This window comes from Cyprinus carpio, chromosome B2 (genome assembly GCF_018340385.1).
Source record: "Cyprinus carpio isolate SPL01 chromosome B2, ASM1834038v1, whole genome shotgun sequence".
Taxonomy (NCBI): Eukaryota; Metazoa; Chordata; class Actinopteri; order Cypriniformes; family Cyprinidae; genus Cyprinus; species Cyprinus carpio.
Genome location: NC_056598.1, coordinates 25,238,367 through 25,252,995, shown reverse-complemented (window position 1 = coordinate 25,252,995; position 14,629 = coordinate 25,238,367). Strand labels below are relative to the sequence as shown.

Sequence of the window (14,629 nt, the reverse complement as noted above, 5' to 3'; positions counted from 1 at the left end):
GTAGCAATGTGATTGCTAGTAGATATTTCATGACTGAACTTATACACTCTCTCTCTCTCTCTCTCTCTCTCTGCAGATCCTGTACAGTATAAGCTGAATTTCGTACTTATATGGTACAGGTGCTAGTTCTATATGGAGGGAGGGTGTCCTCTGTAGAAATAGTGTTTCGAGTCACCTCAATATGACCAGAAGGGCATTTGAGCATTAGCAATTAAAGGGGAAGAAACTTCTGTTTGCAGACACTGGGTGGACACATTTTATTTTTTACTTGCAGAACATGCAAATCATTATTCCAGCACAAACTAAAAAAAGGAAACATTTAAAAATTAAGTTTTAAATCTAACTGCAAAGAATGCAATAGCAACTCTTTTACAAGAATAACTCCTTACTGGCTGCTGATCCACTCAGGCGACATTATTATATCTTGCTAAAAGATATATTTGTATATTACTAATGTATATTAACTATTATTAAAATTACTTGCACCTTAACAGTAATTAATGCTACTATGACCCTGTCTAAAGTAAATATATATGATAAATATAACAGATACTTCTATACAGATACACTACATATGACTTCTCCATGGTCTCAGTGTCTTTCATTCCCAGTATGACAAAGAACAGGGTCTTCTGAACTCCTGTCCAAACTCATGGATCCATTTATTAGCCACTGAAAAGACACCAGAATTTTTTTTTAAATCAATGTCATACGAAACTGAAATAAAATGTAGTCATTATAACATATATTGATTTTTATGCACATTATAAAAGATACACAATATAAAAGTAATCCAAGTTCTAAAAACCTACCCCATTTGTTACCCCTTAACACAGGGCATCCAGCATGCTCTGTATTCAAATCCACTTTTCCATTCTTGTGGAGGTTGTACCAAAACACGGCTGAACCCTTAAAAACCAGAGAACTGAAGTATGAATTTTTCTGTATTAAGTCGTATTAATATGCCTAATATAAAAGTGATTTGAGGGTTTACCATTTTTGGCTTCAGTGCAACTCCAACTTTAGGGAACACAGTGGCGCCCCCTATCTCCACATCACTCATCTACAGTCACAGGACATGATTTATTGCTCATAGTAAAACAATAACCTTATAATGTAGGCCTATAATATTTAGAATGCCATTTGGACTAATGACAAGGGCAATACTTACATAAATTAAGAATGTAGCAATCCTTTCATTCTCATTATCCTGTGTGATTAAACAATCTTAAGTTATCTTGCAATGACTTGATCTTACAATCATTTGGTTAATATTTAATCAAGCTCTCACTGACACAGAATAGAGCCATTCAGTTTGAAGTCCTACTCCTAATTAGCATTTTTGGCCATGGGTTCTCTCTGGGTTAAGAACGATTAAGCAATAGGTCAACTTAGTTAATACACTTGAAGAAAGAGGAGCACATTAGATTGTGTTGTCATCAGTCATCAAAGTGTGGATAGGCTAAATATTATATTATGTATTAAACATCATCACCAACAACAAAATAGTTTGTAATTAAAGTATATTGCAGTTGTGACATGAAACACATGTTTTAAAGGGGTCATCGGATGCGACATGCACTTTTTCAAGTTGTTTGAACTGAAATGTGTGTTGGCAATGTGTGTACACAACCACCCTAAAATGATGAAGATCCACCCAGTGTTTTTTTTATCTCGCTAAATCATTACCCCTTTTTCAATTTGAGCCAATCTCACATGACTGTCAGTGTGATTTTTGAAGGGAATGTGCCCCCTGCCTAAATGCATCCATGTTCACGCGAATCATTCGAGATCCAGCTTTACCTACAGAAGAAGTGAGTAAAGGGCTTTTTAATGAATCTTTGCAAATCCCCTTTCCAAATAATGTGCTTATTAGCAAGTTTCATGATGAATGCAGCTAAAGTTTACTGTCTCTTAGAGAGCGGCTCAGAAGAGAGGGGCAGGATGAGCAGAGCACATTTGCATTTAAAGTGACATGCAATAAAACGACTTGCTGTAGACAGAGCTGTTTTTGCAAGATAAAAATGTTGTTTTACACTACCATTGAGAAATTTTAACCAAACTATGTTACAGATTTTTCATTAAGACCCCAAAGAATCATATCAACTTCCGATGACCCCTTTAAAAAAGAAAAAAGCAATGTCAAAGTCTCTTCAAGAAGAGATAACCACAGACTTTTTTTTACCTAATAAATCCTTTATTTTTAATCTTTTTTTTTCTTTCGTGCAGAATATTTTGTTTTATATGAAAATCTTCAGTAAAATATTTTCTCAATGGATCTTGGTCTTTAAACTTGTTTGTATTTGGTGTGTGGATTGCTTTTTTATTTTCATAAATCCAACACCATGAAGAAATTCCTGAGGGGACCCATGGCAAATTCTGTGTTGGTCTATACAAATTTATGTATACCTGTATATTAACATTGTGATCTTACCTCTGCATCATAATGTGGTTCATATCTGCCACCAATCCCGTAATTCTGAACCTAGAAAAATAATTGCACCACTCATATTTCACAGGGAACAAAACATGTTTAATATTATGAAGAGTAAATATATAAATATATTTATATTCAATATAAAATTGTATATATATATATATATATATATATATATATATATATATATATATATATATTAAAGGGCAGGCCAGTCTGAAGTTTATTTATTTGGGCAGTAAAGAAAAGATATGCTGCTTGCGCATGAACATTTAATTTCTTTCTTACTGTTACCGTACTTGTAGGTGTTCAGCTGATTCCATGGAGAGTCCTGTGATGTTTGCAATCCTCTGATTGACACGAGCAACCACAGTGTTGCCTTCCTCTAGAAAAACACTGAAAACAAGGAAATAATTTTTCAGTAATACTTTAAAATAACATTTAATTTATGTTATTGAAATGAATCATATTGTAAAGTGTTTCTATTTTTCTTCCAATAATAAGTGTGAAAAAATAATATGAATACTAAAAAAATAACGTAATGTAATGTAAGTGTTAATTTTAAGGCAAGATAAGGGGTGAAAATGAGGTTATCACCTTTGAGAAGTACGGTTCTTTGATACTCCCCCTTTAGTCACAGACCTAGAAACCTAAGGCCATAAACAGTAAATGTAACATCAACACACACACACACACACACACACACACACACACACACACACACACACACACACACACACACACACACACACACACACACACACACACACACACACACACACATTAGATAGCCAAAAGTATTTGAGCACACAATTATCTAGAATATCATTACAGTTCATTACATCAGGAGTTGTCTTCACTAGAATTAAGGGGCTAAGCCAATTTTTAAAATAAATGATCTCATACTTCTGCCCATTGAATAGCACAATAAAACATAATCAAATGTATTAACAAGATATTAGATTCTAATAATACTGACAATCAAATATTTTATTAATTTGTGTGTGTGTGTTAGATATTCACTAGAGGTCTGGAGATATTCTTCAGGATCTCTATCTCTCTGTCTGAAATAATGTCATGATATCTGATGATTCGAGGCTCGTCCCACTCCACTTCCTCTTTCACTGGTGCATACATCAGTCTGGGGTTTCCTCCACCTGTGCTGTACCTACAGGACAGCGCCATCTGCCTCCTGGAGGTCTGATTTGATCAAACATAATAAACATCCAATTAATGCACAAAGCTTCACATTGAGTGTTTGTAATTTCATGTCAAATAATCATTTGAAATTGAGACTTTGCACTTGCCCTCTCATCAACCTCTCCTCTGCACAGTGTCTCATATTTACTTGACTCTGTGTTCAGTGTAAATATGTCAGGGTTTGAAGTTCTCATGAAGTGATGGCGTCTGTAAAGGCTCAGCTGAACTTTGACTTCGTCATTAGTTGGATCTGAGGCAAAGAAGTTTAAGACTTTAATAATCTGATCTCAAAATTGTCTGATAACCTCCCATATAAAAATATCAGTATTAAACTCCAGTGCACCATGAGCTCACCCAGATTTAGAAGCTGTTGGCAGAAGTAGATTGCCACAGGTTGGCTGCCAAAACGATTGGCTGAGAAACTAAGGTAATGTAGCAAATCTTTCTTATTAGTAGTTGAGTATTCTGTTAATGTATTGAGACTGTACAGAAACCAGAGAAAGGCATGCTGAAATTTGTCTTCGTAATAAGCGACCAACCCAACATGGTAGGCTTCATCTGCACTTAATGACATTTCTGTGAAATCAAAACAGATCAAAGCTGATTTTTAAAAGGAAAACAAAATGAAACTCTCTCAGTGAAACTGCACTGGTGCAATGGAAAGTTCACCCATCATGATGTTTTCTGGGTAGAGTTTGTAGATCTCTTGCAGTCTGATCAGTCCTGACGCGGCACCATTCAAGTCCTCTGGCTGTGGGATCTCTAGGAACTCCAACTCATACTGATACTCATTACATTGATAAAAACTCAGTCGAATGTGTTTTACAATATATATTAATTCATTTCTCAGTTGTCTGAGGAGTTTGTAAGCTGCTACAGGGTCCCTTGTGAATTCCTCAGGGTCCACAGGGTCAGAGTATAAAGGCAGAAGATTCTGAAAAGCACTGGATTGATGACAGGGGTTCATCAGAAGTTGTATTGTTGAAAATATTTATTTAATTACATAATTCTAAATTTAACACCATATATATGATTATTAAACATCAATTGCTATAAAATGTAATTCTTTTTAATCTTGGAGTTTAAAGGGGTCATATGATGTGATTTCTTGGTTTCCTTTTCTTTAGTGTGTTATGTACAGTAGCTGTTTGTGCATGTATAGGATCTGCAGAATTACAAAGCTCAAAGTCTCCCAAAAAAGGATTTATTATATCTAAAAGAAAAGGCTGATCCAAACCAGGCTAAACCGCCTCATTCAAACATGCCCCCCACATCTCTACGTCACGATGTAGAAATATTTGCTTAAGGCCGCCCAAATGTGCACGCAAAGAAAGAAGGCGTGGTTTCAGGAACCGCAGTAGTGTTGATGCAGCCATGTTAAAGGGGCGGTCACGCAGCACTTTTCGTTCCATTGATTTGTGATGTGCTTGTACTGTGTCTTTTACAATGGCGTCGTATATTGTGAACAGCATAAGACGCTTTCGACAACATTGCAAAAGACACAGTACAGGCACATCGGTATCCATTTTGTGATAACTGAGGGGAAACCTTGGTGCCGTTATATCCTGCTCCCGCCCATATTTGCAGCGGCGTCCGAAAAATTTTTGCACGTTCAAAGTCTAGTGTGATCGCGCCTTAAACCTGTGTTGAGACACTGTGTTTCTGTGCGAAAGCAAAAGCACTTTATTTGGCCTTCTGAAAGTAGATGCAATGAGGAACTTTCAAACATTGTTAAGATTTGTTTACAAAAGAACAGCACAACCCAAATGTTAAAATTTGTTTAACGCATTTTATGGACGACAGTTTAGTGAACCAAGGAGTGTGTACAAGGCTGGCTGTGCACAAACACTATGTCTAAAAAAAAAAAATGGGTCAATTCCGACTTTCCTACGACAATCTGGCGCTTCTGAATCAGCGACTGTAAGTATGTTTTTGTTATTACTATTAAGTATGTGGAGTTTTGTAGAGTCAGCGTAGAGTAACACGTTGTGTGTGTGTGTGTGTGAGAGAGAGAGAGACGGGTACAGTAGCATGAACAGTCTGTCAGAAATCATAGCACGTCAGCTGTCTTAACCGAGGCTCGTGTACTGCATCATCCCTGTCTGTCACGCTACTCTGTTCCCCTTTCGGGCTTGAACTGATGGTAAAACTAATGACATTATTTATGTCTTGATATTTACTTTGAAAGCTAAAGCTTGCAATTATGGAAAGGGCCGTTACATTTCCGATGCGTGCTTGTGGTGTTCGGCCAATCACAATGCACTGGATCAGTTGGCCAATCAGAGCAGACTGCACTTGTCGGAAGGAGGGGCTTTGTTGAAAACGACTTGTTTGAGAGAGGCGATACATAGAGGACCTACAATAATTTACAGTATTTGAAAATAATGTGTTTTTTTGAACATTAAAGCATGTTTACATATCCTGTTACACCAAATACACAAAATAATGATCTTTAAAATAGCATCATATGACCTCTTTTTAATGGTACTGTACATAGCGAATAATGAAAGTGTCTTCACCTCTTCATTGCCTCTACATTCTTTTCTTCAGCATCAATGTACTGACTGAAGCTCATTAGAAGGTATTTCTTCTTCTCAACAAGCTGTGCAGTTTGATCTACAGAATAAAACAATCTGCACTTAATGCCAAAGAACATTTGATATATATATTTTTTTCCATTAGAAGTGAAAAAGGCTTATGAAATAAAAAACTAAAAAGAGAGTTAATACTGTTTAGTCAATAACTGAATTTAATAAGTTAAAATCTGCAACTATAATGTTTGTATGAGTGTTGAGTTTTGGTGTCTCACAAATGAATACAAAAAATTAGCTTGTCATGGTAACAGCGTAAAAACATTTGTTAGAGAAATATTGATAGAACACTATAACATTGAATTATTTACAGTTAATACGAATAAAATATATTGCATTTGATATTGTAATTAAATACAATTAAAAACCTGTTGATGAGAAGAATTCATGTCCAGCAGAGCAGACAATCCAAAAACACACCACAAATGTCAGTTCCTTTATAGCCATTATCAAACCTTCAGTAGACTATCTTAAAACACAACTTGTGTATGTGTACCTTGAAATGAAATTGAAATACAGACCATTTATATGCATCTTTACATAGACACACCTGTATTTGCCCATGTATTAAGCATTCCTACTATTTTATGAAAAACGAAAGCGAAACTTCACATGAATGAGCTGAGTCGGCAAGCTGGCTGTGGGAAAAAAGAAAGTAGAGGCAGGATCTAATCACAGAAGTGACTTTTAAGTAACTAAACATATAAAAAGCAAAGGAGCACTGGAGAAACATAAGGCTTCACAATCTAACAACAACCACAAAACACAGCGAATCAACATGCAACATAGTCAAGAACAAACTACGACTGAAAACTGAGGACTATATATACACATTTGCTAATCAGTTAACAAATGAGTAACTAAACAAGCAGGGCATAGTAATTAAGACAACCAAAGAAACAGAAACTTATCAAAGGAGAAACACAGGGACCAAAGGAAGTAGAAATACATCAAATTCCTCAAAACAGAACATAAATGTGACATCATGACAGTCATGACATTTCACAAAATATTTTTGTTTCTTCTATGTAATTAGTTATTTAGCTATATCAATATAATTTCATGTTGCCCAATTGTAGATTACAAAGGGTATAATCATGATAGAAATGGAGAGACATCCTATATTATAAACTATTGTATTATCAAGGCCTGTTCTAATGTTGCCTAACAACGGGTCAAACTTTACTGGCATAGTGTTCTTTTTGTTGTATTGTTGCAGGATGCTGCATCAACAGTCACGGCTGTATAACATGGAAATCTTATCCATGACTAATGCAGAAATTAAAAGTGAAATGAAAGATTACTTCATTATATTTTCTGTGTGTTATTGAGCCCAGGTTTAATAATGAGTTCCTAAAAGATTTTGACTTTGAATTAATCAGATATTGATACATCTAATCACAGTTACTGTACACAGTATATTTTAACAATATATTTATACAGTTACAATTTCTGCATGCAGCATAAATTAATAAGCTATAGTATGAATTTCATGTGACTTGCATATTATTAGCAAATATTATTATGATAAAAGTTTTACCGGTCCTGTTATATCGCAGCCCTTAAATTAATTTTGTTTGCTTATTTGAAAAGCTTCCAAGGAGAGTAAATTATACAAGGCACCCAAGTGAAACTGAAGTTGTGCTGAACCTGAGAGCTGTTATTTACACATGTTTGAAAGATCAAGAAGAACCAGTCTGTCCTGCGTCTCAACACAGATTCTGAACACAACTTCTGAGTTTTCAAACAATTATTGTTCTGCAAGTCCATAAGTGGAGTACATACTGTCTACATTTCAAACCATTACTGTGAAATAAATGTTAGATGAATGAACCAACATATACAGAAACTAGCAACAAAGGCATTCGATGCAATTCAGTATGTTGTCAGCTGCCCTGAAAACTAGCCTAAAGGTCATATCAATAATATTAAACCAAATGATTAGGAAGACAGTAACTGACAAATGACTCCTTAAATAGGGTTAATTTATTGATTTATTCACAGTTATATTCTTTAAAATCTTGCAAAATGATTATCCTTGGTTTACTGTGTGTTGCTGTGAGAGTTACATCTCATGTGATGTTTAGGTATGTTGACGGGCTTGTTCTCTGCATGTTCACACACAAAAAACTCAGTTCATATACATACATACATACTTCATATACAAACATACTGCCTACCAGCACAACACATTACACAACTGCATACCACAAAACTTGTAAAACATATAAATTGTCATTCCAACACAGACTGAAGCGGAAACAGCTTTAAATACAACTGCGCAGAACACAGTAGCGTCTCATTTACAGGAATATTTACTGGCTGCTACGATTGATCCATTCAGGTAAAGTGATTATCCATTGATATCTTATTAAAACTTTACTTTACTCTCTTGCAATTATTGCACTTTTTAATTATATATTACAATTATTATTAACATTACTGGCACATAAACAGTAATAAATCACAGTTAAATTTAATACAGTATAAATTATACAGATTCTATACAAAAATTATATGATACATGATAAATGTAACAGATACTATAGTACAGATACGCTTAATATGATTTCTACATGGTTTTTTCACCTCAAGTATGACAAAGAACAGGGTCTTCTGAACTCCTGTCCATACTCATGGATCCATTTATTAGCCACTGGAAAGACAGCAAATATATAGCTCATTGTCATATAAAACTAAAATGAAATTGGCTCATTTTAACATAGATTTATTTATACATTATAGAAGATTCACAGTAAAAGAGTAATCCAAGTTCTTTAAAAACCTACCCCATTTGTTTCCCCTTAACACAGGGCATCCAGCATGCTCTGTATTCAAATCCACATTTCCATTCTTGCGGAGGTTGTACCATAACACGGCTGAACCCTTAAGCAGCAGAAAATTGATGCATGAATTTAACTTCAATTATTCTAATATAAGGTATAGTTCAGTGATTTGAGGGTTTACTTTTTTTGGCTTCAATGCAACTCCAACTTTAGGGAACACAGTAGAGCCCCCTATCTCCACATCACTCATCTACAGCAAGAACACATCATTTATTGTTCATAAGGATTGTAAATATGGCAAATAAAAGTATAAATTAATTTTGAATGTTTACAATGGCATTTGAAGGGCAAAACTTACATAAATTAAGAACGTAGCAATCCTCCCATTCTCAGTATACTGTGAGATTAAACATAGTTAAGTTATCTTGTAATGATTTGATTGGTTAACATGTAATCAGTCTCTCAATAACAGAGAATAGAGCTATTCTGTCTGAAGACCTAAAAGCGAGCCTTGGTTAAGGAAATGTGAAAGTCATTCTACAGTTGAAGAATTACTTTCACATTTTTCATCAACAACATAAACTGCACACAGACACCTTTTAAAACTGCAAACTAAATTGATGTAATAGCTGTATTTTAGTAGTAATAATGATCTTACCAATTCATCATAATGTGGTTCATATTTGCCACCAATGCCATAATTCTGAACCTGGAAAATGATTGCACCTTAAATTAAATTAAGTTTTCAGGCAAAACAACATAATATTTCACAAGGAAAAAACATGCTAATCCTGAAATGAGACTGAAGTTCAATAAATGAGGTGAAAATAAAATTATTATATGAAAATATAATATCGGCCCTCAAAGCTCTTAAACCAATGTTGCCTGAAATCATTATATTATATTAGATTATATTATAATACAAGAGAATGTGACCACGCTAGTTGCAAGACTAGGACAGAGAAAGAGTTGACCTTAAAAAGATATACTGCCTGCGCATGAACAGGTGATTTCTTATTTACTATGACCGTACATGCAGGTGTTCAGCTGATTTCATGGAGAGTCCTGTGATATCTGCAATCCTCTGATTGACACGAGCAACCACTGGGTGACCTTCATCTAGGACAACACTGAAAACAAAGGAATGACTTTTCAGCAGCACTTTACAACCACTTTATACTTTACATCAAATTCAGCCACATTGTAAAGTGTTTCCATTTTTCTTCCTGTAATAAGTGTGAAGAAATAATATAAGTACTAATGCTGTACAATAATATTTACTATACAGTGTTGGGAACATGATGGGTAAAATGAGATCATCACCTTTGAGAAGTACGGATATTTGTCACTCCCCCTATAGTCTCAGACCTAGAAAGCTACAGAAGACCACAAAAGGTAAATAGAACATCAGATATAAATAAATGGTCAAAAGTATATGGGCAACCAAATCTCCAAGTCTGGCCTGAAAGCACTCCAATTCATCCTGAAGATTTTCAACGATGCTCAATCTGGTTTTTCACAAGAAAATAATTTCTTTATGAACCTCACTTTGGGACATTGTTACGCTAGACAATATGATTACATTTCATTGCATCAAGATTTGTCTTCATTAGAATTAAGAGGCTATACAACTTTTCAAAGAAATGCCCCTTACCAATTCAGCAGCACAATAAAACATAATCAAAATAGATATTAGATTCTAATAATATTGACAGTCAAATATTTTATGTGTGTGTTAGATATTCACTAGAGGTCTGGAGATATTCTTCAGGATCTCTATCTCTCTGTCTGAAATAATGTCATGATATCTGATGATTCGAGGCTCGTCCCACTCCACTTCCTCTTTCACTGGTGCATACATCAGTCTGGGGTTTCCTCCACCTGTGCTGTACCTACAGGACAGCGCCATCTGCCTCTTGGAGGTCTGATTTGATCAAACATAATAAACATACAATTAACGCACTAAGCTTCACAATGAGTGTTTGTAATTTGATGTAAAAAAATGATTTCAACTTGAGATTTTGCACTTGCCCTCTCATCAACCTCTCCTCTACACAGTGCCTCATAGGAGTTACTTGACTCATTGATCAGAGTGAATATGTCTTTGTTTGATGTTTTCTGGTAGCGAAGGAATCTATACAGGTCCAGCTGAACTTTGACTTCTTCGTTAGTTGGGTCTGAAGCAAAGGAATTTATGACTTCAATAGTCTGATTGCAAAGTTGTCTGACAACCTCCAGGCACAGTTTTTTCAGCCCGAACATAACTTCCATAACTATAGATTGTCCATCATAACTGACATATTTATACATATGTAAATAACATACCATGTAAACAAAAAAACAAAAAAAAAATAAAAAACCACATAAACAAAAAAACAAAAAAATTTTAAACACCAACAAATTCACATATATTCCAATATCTTCTACAATTAAACTTCCTGTCTTCAAGTATATTAGTGTTATATTCCATTTCTAATGTGTTATGTACTGTATGTCTGCACTGTCATGTCATGTATGTTGCACTATGTCCGTACTTTCTTCTGCACTGAAGCTTCTGTCGTCAAGTCAAATTCCTTGTGTATGTAAACATACTTAGTATTAAAGCTCTTTCTGACTTCTAATATAAAATTATTAGTGTTAAACTTCATGTCACCATAAACTTACCCAGACTGAAAAGCTGTTGGCTGAAGTAGATTGCCACAGGCAGGCTGCCAAAATGATAGGCTGAGTCACTAAGGTAATGGAGCAACTCTTTCTCAGTAACGGTTGAGTATTCTGCTAATCTGCCCAGACTGTACAGAAACCAGAGAAAGGCATGCTGGAATTTGTTTTCGTTATAAGCCACAAACCCAACAAAGTAGGCTTGATCTGCATTTAAAGATGTTTCTGTGAAATGAGAAATGAAAGCATTAATCAGATTGGAACTTATTTTGAAAGGAAAAAACTCTTGCAATGAAACCACATTGGTGCAAACAGTTCACCCTTTGTGATGTTGTGTGGGTAGAGTTTGTAGAGCTCTTGCAGACTGATCAGTCCTAAAGCTGCACCCTGCAAATCCTCTACCTGTGGGATCTCTGCATATTCCAGCACTGTCTGATACACGTTGTCTGATTTTCAAATATGTGAGAACAGATCAATAAACAACTGCATTTTTTAATAGTTTCATATAAAAAGTTTAATATAATATAATATATATATATATATATATAATATATATATATATTATATATATATATATATATATATACTAATTTTTGATAAAGTTTCTTCTGCTCACATTATATATATATATATAATGTATATGTTTCACTCTTTCATCACCAGTTCTTCTCCAGATTTTCATTTCTATGATCTACAATGCATGTTTAGACATTTCACTTTAAAAAACAAATAAGATCTCACATTCAGAAAGACTCCTCGAGGTGTATTTTTCGATGCTCATCCATTCAGATCTCAGTCGTATAAGGAGGATGAAAGCTGCCACGGGGTCTTTTATTTGCTCAGGGTCCACAGGGTCTGAGTATGTGCCCAGTTGAAGAAGGAGAAGATCTCTGGATTGAAGATAAAATTTTATCAAATGTTGTAGTGTTAAATAAATGTGTTTAATAATATAATCTTGATCTAAAACCAGATATAAGATTGTTGTCACAATTAGTTTCCCACACCAGGTTGTTGCTGAAAACTGATTTTTTTTTAAATAAAAAGTACTTTCATGGTTTATATAGGGAATTTCACCTCTTCATTTTCTTTACAATTTCTTCTTCAGCATCAATGTACAAACTGAAGGCATCCAGAAGGAATTTCTCCTCCTCAAAAAGATGTGAAATTTTATCTATAAAACAAATACATCTACACTTTATTGTCAAAGAACTTATATTTCTTTTAATTGATTTATTTTTCAACATAACTGGAGGTACAATGAGAAGGGTTTAACAAGAAACAAAAGAGAAAGTTAATCATTTTTAGTCATTAAATCAATAAATAAAAAAGGGAAAATTGGATTGTAAATCTGATTATAGGCAAAAGTGTCTCACAAATGAATAAAGAAAATCATTTCATGGTAACAGTATAAACAATATAGACAAAACAGTAAAATAACAATTAAAAATGAATAAACTCAAATGTATTAATTGATATTGTATCCAAATATAAATTATATACCTGTTGAAGTGAAGATTTCACTCCCAGTACAGACAATCAAAGAACACACCACAAGTATAGTCAGTTCCTTTACAGCCATTATCAATACCTCAAAACAAAAACTTGTGTATGTATCTAGAAGGGAACTAGCGGACTGTTTATATGCATCCATTTAAAGACACACCTGTATTACATCATCTGCCTGCATTTTCCAGTTTCCCAGCACTGCAATCTAAGATTTATAAAACGAAAGTGAAAATTAACTTGACTGAGCTCACGTGACAGTTATTGATTCAAAAATAGTCTTTAATTTCTTGTACGTATTAATTAACTGGCCAAACATTGTTGTGTCTGTTCGATCATGAGACCTGTTGTAAAATCATTTAACACTGCATACACTATGGGCATATAGATTTTATATTTACTATACATTAAACCTTTTCTATTAGTCATTGGTTTACAAACCTTTGTGTGTTTGTTGTGCAATCATATTTTAAGCTTATTTGAAATAAGCCACTTTCCGAAAAGTCTGTAGGAACTAGTCCGCCCAGTTTTTTTAAAGCAGGAATACCACAACCAAATCTCTGCATATCATCACAGACTGTCAGTTTGACATATCAACAGAGACAAATGTTTAAAGACAAATGTTTTTTCACCTAGCAGCCTCACTTGTCCAGACGTAGTATATGTGCAACAAATCAGATCAGACACTGGCCAAATTTCTAGTGCCTTCGTAGGCAGAATAACAAAATAAAAATAAAAATAATTCAGTTATCTAATTCATCTGTCATTCAAGTGAGTGTGACTAATGCAGAAACTAAAAGTTAAAGTACATCATTCCGTCAGCATATATGTGTTGTGTGTGTCATATCTCACACATGAAGGCTCAAAGTATGTTGACAGCCTTGTTTTCTTCATGTGGGTTTCACGTAACATCCAGCTCAACACAGAACAGGGAGGGAGACAGAACATATATCATACCGCAATACCTGTACGTCATTCCTACTGGAACGCCACACAAACATTCATGTCAAATCATACTGATTCCTGCACTTCCTAATCTGGATTGGTGAAAAAAATAAATAAATAAATGAAAGAATATCAGTCTATTATGTTGAAATTGTGATATCACTCTCACAAATCTGTGTACAGTATTTCATTCAGCTTTTAGACAGCCTTGAATTTGAACATTACAATAATCATCTCTGTTCAGATCTCTCATCACAAAAACACATTTTCTTATCAGAAGGCTTGTAAAATACATTTCCAGGCAATATGTATTTAAAAGAAAAAAAAACTATTCAAACAAAAAAAGGATTTCACACACAACAACACACAACACACACAAAAAAAAAAACATGAATGGTGATTAGAATAAATCCTGTTAACAAAAACCGAAACCCTCACAAAGCATTTTATAAAAATAATTCAAACAAGCTGGTTTCCTCATGAAAAAATATCCTAAATGTCACACA

At 34.3% G+C, this 14,629-nt stretch overlaps 2 protein-coding genes across 3 annotated transcripts; both read right to left on the bottom strand.

The window, feature by feature from the left end:
- Nucleotides 1–250: 250 nt before the first annotated feature.
- LOC109112624 (prolyl 4-hydroxylase subunit alpha-1-like) lies at nucleotides 251–6,920 on the bottom strand. Its single transcript, XM_042718863.1, has 13 exons — nucleotides 6,597–6,920; nucleotides 6,157–6,253; nucleotides 4,307–4,581; nucleotides 3,992–4,213; nucleotides 3,745–3,887; nucleotides 3,461–3,637; nucleotides 3,035–3,087; nucleotides 2,737–2,833; nucleotides 2,435–2,485; nucleotides 1,172–1,210; nucleotides 995–1,063; nucleotides 813–909; nucleotides 251–672 (listed from the first exon to the last, which is right to left on the bottom strand). The coding sequence occupies exons 1-13, from the start codon at nucleotides 6,673–6,675 to the stop codon at nucleotides 602–604; spliced, it is 1,470 nt and encodes a 489-aa protein (XP_042574797.1). The 5' UTR covers nucleotides 6,676–6,920; the 3' UTR covers nucleotides 251–601.
- Nucleotides 6,921–8,196: 1,276 nt separating this feature from the next.
- Nucleotides 8,197–13,311, bottom strand: LOC109108572 (prolyl 4-hydroxylase subunit alpha-1-like). 2 transcript variants are annotated; one of them, XM_019121703.2, is made up of 14 exons: nucleotides 13,176–13,311; nucleotides 12,750–12,846; nucleotides 12,417–12,565; nucleotides 11,996–12,121; nucleotides 11,679–11,900; nucleotides 11,046–11,191; nucleotides 10,762–10,938; nucleotides 10,338–10,390; nucleotides 10,048–10,144; nucleotides 9,673–9,723; nucleotides 9,373–9,411; nucleotides 9,196–9,264; nucleotides 9,018–9,114; nucleotides 8,197–8,884 (listed from the first exon to the last, which is right to left on the bottom strand). In XM_019121703.2, the coding sequence occupies exons 1-14, from the start codon at nucleotides 13,252–13,254 to the stop codon at nucleotides 8,814–8,816; spliced, it is 1,473 nt and encodes a 490-aa protein (XP_018977248.2). In that variant the 5' UTR covers nucleotides 13,255–13,311; the 3' UTR covers nucleotides 8,197–8,813. The 2 variants fall into 2 exon arrangements, with proteins under 2 accessions (XP_018977248.2, XP_042574796.1); XM_042718862.1 differs by having other exon boundaries at nucleotides 11,058–11,191.
- Nucleotides 13,312–14,629: the final 1,318 nt, after the last annotated feature.